Source organism: Lutzomyia longipalpis, chromosome 2 (assembly GCF_024334085.1).
Source record: "Lutzomyia longipalpis isolate SR_M1_2022 chromosome 2, ASM2433408v1".
NCBI classification, from domain to species: domain Eukaryota; kingdom Metazoa; phylum Arthropoda; class Insecta; order Diptera; family Psychodidae; genus Lutzomyia; species Lutzomyia longipalpis.
The window spans coordinates 17,384,947-17,392,849 of record NC_074708.1 but is presented as its reverse complement, the minus strand read 5'-3'; the positions used below and the strand labels follow the sequence as shown (position 1 = coordinate 17,392,849).

Below are 7,903 nucleotides of genomic sequence, written 5' to 3'. Positions count from 1 at the left end.
TATATTGGAAACATATTACGAGATAATTTGAGGGTAGGCATTTTCCACCTCAGAGCCTGCATTTTATAAAACTTGCTGAACTGATTGATCGCTTTTGGTGGTGCTAGTTGCAATTAGCGGCTAAATAGGAGTGTAATTAGCCATTGAAGAGTGCGGTGTGTGCTCCGTGTGCTAAAGAAACCGCGCAATTCACCCTCGCTTGTTCGCTGACGCTAATTTTCCGACGCAAGCATGTTGCCTGGTTAGCACCATGCGGCCGGGGAGAGAGAGCAAGCAAAAAAAAAAGCCAGGCGAGGCATGAGAAGTGAAAAAAGGCCACTTGAGAAAATTATGGATCATAAACCGCAACAAGAGCTTCCAAACGACCCAGGTAATTTTGAGCCATGATGGTGGTGAAGGTGGGTACGACGAGGGGGCCTGGCGGTGTGTGCAAGAGGTTGATGGAGAGAAAAAAGGGGGCAGGATAATTGATTATGGCTTCTGCAATTGAGAAATTAAATTTCCGCATTAATGTGCTTTTAATTCTGAGCCCAAGCAAAATGTGATTACGATGAAAATCAAATAGAAGAATGGAATGTTTTAATTTTCTCCCAAGAGCATTATGGGGCTTATAGGGCCAACATAGGGGCGCCCCTGTGCTGCGTGGAATTGCTTGTGAGTGTAATTATAAATGTTCTTGTTAATTGCACTCTGGGTGAGTGTGGAAGGGAATCATATTCGGTAGTGTAATCTGTCATGTATGGACGTTGGCGGGATGTTGGCGGGATGATTATTTAGTGTTTGATTGATGGCAGCATTAATCATTGATTAAAGAGCGAAAAATAGAGAGCATATTCCAACATTTCACACAAATGATAAATTATCCACCCAAAATGAGTGACGGACACCTTCAATTTTTTCTTCGGAGATCTAATTTATTTTAAGTACATTTATTTATTTATTTTGTGTATTTTTAATTAGCTAAAGAGTGTTTTCTCGTCTTTTTTCTCCTCACTTCATTTAACCACTCCTCACTGAACCATATACAATACTATATCATAAGGCTTGTTTTTTTTGCACAATGAAACAACATCACTATTTATATTTTCTAATAAAAAAAAACATCTATACAGTATAGAAAAAAGGCATATATATAGGAATATAATTTTTATATAATGCAAAACTGATGAAAAGAAATGGCTGTAGATATTTCTTCATGTATACAAATATGTCTTGTTCACGCCACACTCTGAAAAATTAGTTGGTCGTTCTCTCTCTTTGCATCACCTGAAACATTCTCGCATGTCATCTTAATATTTCATTTAAGCTTATAAAGTGAATCACAAGTCTTTGAGAATAACAACAAGAGTCCTCTTTGTAATGTGAGTCTCACTCAACCACCAATTCGAGATTCCCATTGGGTGCTGTAGCACCCTCGGACAGTCTTCCAATGTTCCTTCCACTTCCTGACGATGGACTCGTACGTTCCGCCAGGCTGGTGGCAATCCCCGACAGATTGTGCGTGAGGCTGTGCCGTCGTAGGTCACAGTTCCGCCGGAAAACCTTTCCGCACGCGGAACAGTGATAGGGCTTGATGTCGGTGTGCGTGAGCAGGTGGGTCTTGAGGTTGGAACGCTGATTAAAGCTTCGATTGCAAACTGGGCATTTGTGTGGTGATTCCTCCATATGGAGGATCTTGTGAACGGCCAGCGTGCGTGACTGACAGAAGCCCTTTCCGCATTCCGTACACTTGAAGGGCTTCTCCTTCGAATGTATATATCTGCCGTGAAAGCACGCGAAAAGAAAAAAAAATTAAAGGAAAAATATTATTTTTCTGGCTATTTTTACGGGAAAATTTTGGAAAATTATTATTTTTTTTTACTCTACTCTAATTTGTTAGACATTAGGATCTGAAATATTTTCTATTACGCTAAAAAATAAAGTTATGTTACTTAAGAGTTTTTTATGCATCTAGCTCTAAAAATTAAAATTTGAATTCTTTACTTTAACATTTCTAAGTTTCCATCTGTTTTTTTTGACAACATTTTTGTGTTTATATTCTGGGTAATTTGAGCTAAAAATTATTTTTATTTCCACAAAACATATATCCCCATCTTTCAATTTCTCATGATGAAAAAATGTCCTAAAATAATTTTTTGATAAGATAAAATGTGACGTTAAGCGAGGCATTAGTGTATTACATATAGCAACATCATTTGCTAAAGAATTTTGCTCATAATTTAATTTAGCTGGAAAATTATGAACACCACACCTTGCGATAAGAAAATAACCAATTTGATCACGAAGTCTTCTCAATGGATTTTCTCTCGTGTGTCGAAATGTGTGGTGTCTTTTTTTTATCTTCCTCTTGCTATGCTTTTCGTCTGCTCAATTGAGAAGAAACCCGAAAATCGTGTGGGGGTCAGTTTTATCTTGGTAATTTATAGGTAACTTGAGTGACATTTTAGGACTCTCAAAGTGCTTTTAGAGATTAATTTTGATCGTGTTTTTTGGTTACAATCTCCACCAAGAGGTATGCACAAAAAAAAGTTAGTCCATCGTTGTAACATTCGGGACAAATTTATTTTTTTTGGATACTAATTTAATTCATCGACCATCCGCTTGGTACATTTTGGGAGAGAGAACACACAAGAGTCCACGATAGTTATCGGCGGAACAGGTGTGATTTTATATGCTCAACACTCATTTCAACGCGTTCGAGGAATGTTCTGCGATGGGATTTTGCCGACGGGATTTTTAGTTGCGCATTTCTTTTGGGATGTGGCCGCCACACACCCACGTCTTGAGGTTTTTGGAACTTTTTTGCGCACACATTTTAATGGTTGGTAAAATTAATTGTTACCTGTGGTCGCGGAGGTGATCCTGCCGCCGGAAGGCTTTGCCGCAAATGTCGCACGAATAGGGTCGTTCATCCGTGTGGGTCCGCTCGTGAATGAGGAGATTGTAGGATTTCGTGAACTGGCGATTGCAGAATTTGCAGATAAATTGCTTTTTAGGCCGTGAATTGCCACCACTTCCTGCCACTTGAGGGGTTGATTTAGTCTTGGGGGTTGCATTTGTGGACGGAAGGGGGATAGGGGGTGGTTTCTCTGGCACCTGTGCCGCTGCACCTATTTGCTGGTAGGCGGCATTTAGGAGCAAGCTAGGGTACCCACTATCCATCGATAGGGTGTCAGTCGGGGAATCCAGGGCGGATTCAAAGGAGAGATTATCATCATTGTCCAACAATTCTCCCACATCTGGCAGTTCTCCATCCGTTGGGGGCCCACTGGAAAATATCACGGAATCCAGAGGGCTACTGGGGGCTAACGTATCCTTTGTTGTGGATTTTTGTGTGACTGTGGCAGGAACGGAGAGTCGCAACACATCGGATTTACTTGTAATCCGCTGGAGGGCAAGGTAGGATTCCAAAGCTTGAAGATTGAGGGCAGCTGCAGCGGCTGAGTGTGCGGGTAGCAGGGCTGCCTGTTGCAGGCTCGTCACCATTGCACCCTGGAGGCTCAAGACGACGGCTGCTGCAGCTGCAAAGTCCCCAGATGTGGACTGACTTGGACGACTCTTGCTTGATCCCTGACACGCTTCCGAGGAGGACGTGGACGACAGGGTGGCTTGTTCCATGCCAATGAAAATCCTTTCACGCAAGCTCAAGATACTCAAGCACTTGGAAGTACCATGTGTGAAAAAAATTGTTTTGTGGAAATTGTTAGCACGGCACAATCGCACAGGTTGTCTCGCTTTTACGCGTGGCAAGGAGAGCACCTTTTTAGTCCTTGGGTGGCATTTTGCACACACACCCACAGTTCACAGAGCACGCATCCTCATATAGCACCAACACATACAACAACCACCTGTTGCCGTCCCACAAGGGAAGGACAGAAAAAAAATGAGCGATATACCTTATCTCGTAGCGCCCTTATCGCACGGTTGAGATAGCGGCGTAAGGTCAAACGATGTGCTTTTCCCGCGGTCCCTATTGCCGGTAAAACTTTCTGCCAATTTTCACACAGTCGGGCAACTTTGGTGAATTGTGGGCGAGATGGCGGGAATTTCTTCTCAACACCGAGTCACTTTTTTGGCACCAAAGACGAGAGCAAATGTAGCGCGTGAAACTGGTAGAGACGCAATGTTAGCCAAGTCCACCGTATAACTAAACAGCGAGTGAGTCGACAGCTAGTCGCGGACCTGCTGCCCTCTACATGTACAAGTGTTCCCATGTACATATATATGTGGCCCGAGAAGTTGCTCGATGGGGCTCTCGGAGCAAGAAGTATGCTCAAAAGTTACACCAAAACCCCGGATGGTTGTTCTTGTGGTGGTGATCTCTGCCTCACCTTTCTTATACCTGCGAAGCTGAGCGCGCGATACTTGTTTCCTTCTTCACCCACCAACACCACCATGCGTATTCTTCGCTCTTTACGTGGAAGAACACGATTTTGGCCAGAAGACCAATGATCATTGGACTGATGGTGTCTGTGAAGTCGCTGCGGGATTTTTTCTTTTCCAACCCGAAAAAAAAGTTTTACTGACCACAGTAATGATGATGATCAGGGAATCTCTCCCACTGCATTTTTATACATACACAACACACTGCACTCCTTTCCTCATACAAATTCCTCACTCAACTCTTCTTCCCAAAGGTACCAATTCCCATCTCTAAAAGATGAAAAAAACTTTAACATCAGATTAGATTGATATAAAGAACGCAATTTAATGTGCAATTACACTTTGCAAGATGACTAATAAATTTCTCCATGTCATTTAGTGCACAACAAATTGAGATAGTCAAGCTTGAAATTTTTCCGTTTTGCTTTTTTTGTTCTCATCCACCTCAGCATTTCTTCAGGTGGCCATAGTTGTGTGCGAGTTCACGTCCCGGAGTCATGTGCGGGGAGTGTTGGTGATGGACTTTTCGATCTGTTTATCCAACAAGTTGTTCTCGTCACCGTTGTCAGATATTTATCACGTGCTGATGCTCTTCTTGTGATTCTCGGTGATTAGTTATATTTCTTCTCCTTTTCTCAACCCCCTCACATGGTCCCATATATCTTCTCAGACGACATCATCCATCTAATTGTTATTCTGGTAAATCGATTGAATTCCACCTTTCATTCTTCGCTTGGGTTTCTCTTTTTTTTGCTCTCATAGCAACCCATCCTCCCGGTTCCTCGTGGAGCATTGGGGAGGAACTAAAGGTGAACGCGTCAAAAATCCCCACGGGTAAAGTCAAGCAGTCTTATAACATATTATGATTCAGATATTTACACTTGGTATACCTAAATTTAATTTATACCATTTCACTCCTTTTTTCACGTTGTTAATTTACGTCAGATTTCGGTTATTCGTAACAATTCTTCTTGTGCAAGTGTGGTTACACTTCTGTTCTTAGTAAATTCTAAGAACAGAAGTAAGTCTTTATTACTTTATTTAACAGACAAAACTCAAGACCGCAATGCTGGTCCATGGGTTGGATTAGAGAAGTATTTGCAATGTGTTTACTGATACCAGAAACTGACGACATTTTAACTAAAGTGCTAATTGTTAGTAAAACCAGTAATGCTCTTCCATCATTCGTCGTTATGATCTCAAACCCGTATTGCTCTTTTCAACATTACCAATTTCGAAATCGAAAATGGGGATTGGCTGGCGGCTCTAAATAACTCAAACACGCATATATATTCCGATCGGTTCGATCCGACGTCTGTCGATGTTCTAACAGCGCTGCCAATACCTTCAAAGAGACTTTAGGGACACAGAACTCCTTCCGGTGATAGTTATTTTAATTCGGCTGGATTAAGACACGGGTTCCCTGCCAACGCTTCCGGAAGGAGTTCTGTGCTCCTAAAGTTTCTTTGTTATCATCTTTCGTCGGAGAAACTTGTCTCAAAGCCAATATTTTCTCCAAGACAAATTTTGGAGCTGCATTGGTTCTTCGAGTGTGACCTCACCTATATTTTGCGTCTCACGGTGCTTTTCCTGTGCCATTGTGTAGTATCCAAAGCACACAGATCCCCCCAAATGAAGAAAAAAAATTCAATAAATTTTGCAATTTGAAAAATTAACAGCAAAACTTGCATCATACTCCTCAAAAATTATGAACAGGGCCCGTATTTTGTAACTCTCCGAGTGCTGGGTGGCCCATAAGAACTATACAGCCACCCAGCACTCGGAGAGTTACATAATACGCCCTCAGCTCTCGGCTAAACTCTTTTCACTTATTAGTTTTAATGCGTAAGAAGACTTTTACCGAAAGATGATTATGTGGGGATGACTGTATCACAATTCTTGTTTCTCAGTCCTTTAGGAAATTTTTCTTGATGAACTTGATCGGCATTTACATGTGGACCTGCACTGTACTAAATTACAATAGCTGTGACATTCTTTAGAGATCAAGCGAGCCACCAATTCCGGACTCATTGAGATGCTCCGTGAAAATGATCCAAATGGATGGGGAAATGGTGTTGTGCGATTGTGTCTTACAACGAAGAAGAATTTGCAAGATTATCACGAAAGTGTCTGAGTGTGTGGGTGTGGAGGAGTGTAAAGAGCATTATAAATTTGTTCTTTATTTTTTTTGCCTCTCTGCTCAACCATGGCCCTCCTTCAGAGCTTTCCCCTCGCCAATGGACAAAATTCCGCACTTGATGGCAAGGCAAACCAAAGTTGCGACCAGTGAAACAAATTTGTGCGCGATGTTGTTAAAGAACATGTTTCAAGTGGGAAGAAACAGCCATCTCGACGGTTGTTTGACTCCGGCATCGGAGAATTGCTCAACACACTAAACTATCGTGTAACACGTTAAAGGGATAATGTCACATTTTATTGATTTCCTGCCATGAAAGTGTGAAATGACCAATTTCTGTCCAACCATCCGCCACACCAGCATCGGGCATCCCGGCGTGGCTCTCGCGAGAACGACCATCGAGTGTGCCGTAATGCATTTTAATAGTTGAAATTTGAGTTTTATTGCCTGGCGCGTGTACTTTTCTTGCTCTTTTACAATCATCCACCAATCTCTTGGAGCCCAATTGGGTGCGGAACGAGCGGGGAAAAAATTGTGGAATTTTTATAGAGTTGCATCGAATACCTTTTTTTTTCGTCCAGTTTGCATTATATGTATGTGTACAACATGATAGGTATGTATGTAAGCTTGTGTAAGAAAAAAAGTCCGCGCGCGCGTCATAATCGAAAAAGGGGCGCGAGGGCGGCTGCGTTCCCGACAATGGAACTGTGTGTTGGATTTCGTGACATGTTTGAGGTTGCTGTGTTGCCCGGAGAAAACACAAGGTGGAGAGTTGGTCCAAAAAAGCTCAAGCACACAGACACAGGGCGCAAGAATGATCCGCGAGTGGAATATCCACACGAGTTGTGTTATAAATAAATTTATTGCATTATCTGTTTATATTCATATGTGAGGCGCAATGGGAATAGATTCATATATGATGAGTTCCATAAAGCCACGGCGAGAACGCAAATATGCGAGGGCGTTTTAGATGGACCCGCTGTGAAGAGCCGCAAGGCAAAATCTCGACCCATGGGTTCAAATTCAGCATCTCTCAGCCCCGTTGAAAGAAGGAAAAAAAATCTCGCCCTGTCTCTCCGCAGCTCTGGCCACACTGCGAGAAAATCACCTCAGCACTTGGCGGCCATGGGATATGAATGAAGATGCTGAAAGCGTTCATCGAATCTTCTCCTCCAACATGGTGATTGCGGCGATCCATACCACCTCCAGATGGACCTCAGCAATTTCTCTCACACTGAGATCGACATAGTGTAACAACTTGCCATTATTTGCATATACAACACCTAATAAGAGCCACTAATAATTCCAATTTGTTTGTTCAACAATGGTGTTAATCGACTTTTTTGTACCTCACCAATCTTTTCGTTCAGCTGTGCGTGGGAT

At 42.3% G+C, this 7,903-nt stretch overlaps 1 protein-coding gene across 1 annotated transcript; it reads right to left on the bottom strand.

Annotated features, from left to right (window-relative positions):
• Positions 1-893: 893 nt before the first annotated feature.
• Positions 894-4,149, bottom strand: LOC129791045 (protein sister of odd and bowel). Its single transcript, XM_055828952.1, has 2 exons — positions 2,843-4,149; positions 894-1,759 (listed from the first exon to the last, which is right to left on the bottom strand). The coding sequence occupies exons 1-2, from the start codon at positions 3,616-3,618 to the stop codon at positions 1,369-1,371; spliced, it is 1,167 nt and encodes a 388-aa protein (XP_055684927.1). The 5' UTR covers positions 3,619-4,149; the 3' UTR covers positions 894-1,368.
• Between the last annotated feature and the right edge of the window lie 3,754 nt (positions 4,150-7,903).

Excerpts from the sequence above, each read along its gene's own strand:
- LOC129791045 (XM_055828952.1), bottom strand. The coding sequence starts at position 3,618 with ATGGAACAAGCCACCCTGTCGTCCACGTCCTCCTCGGAAGCGTGTCAG. Across the intron at positions 1,760-2,842 it reads GATCACCTCCGCGACCACAG|ATATATACATTCGAAGGAGA; the intron begins GTAACAATTAAT and ends CTTTCACGGCAG.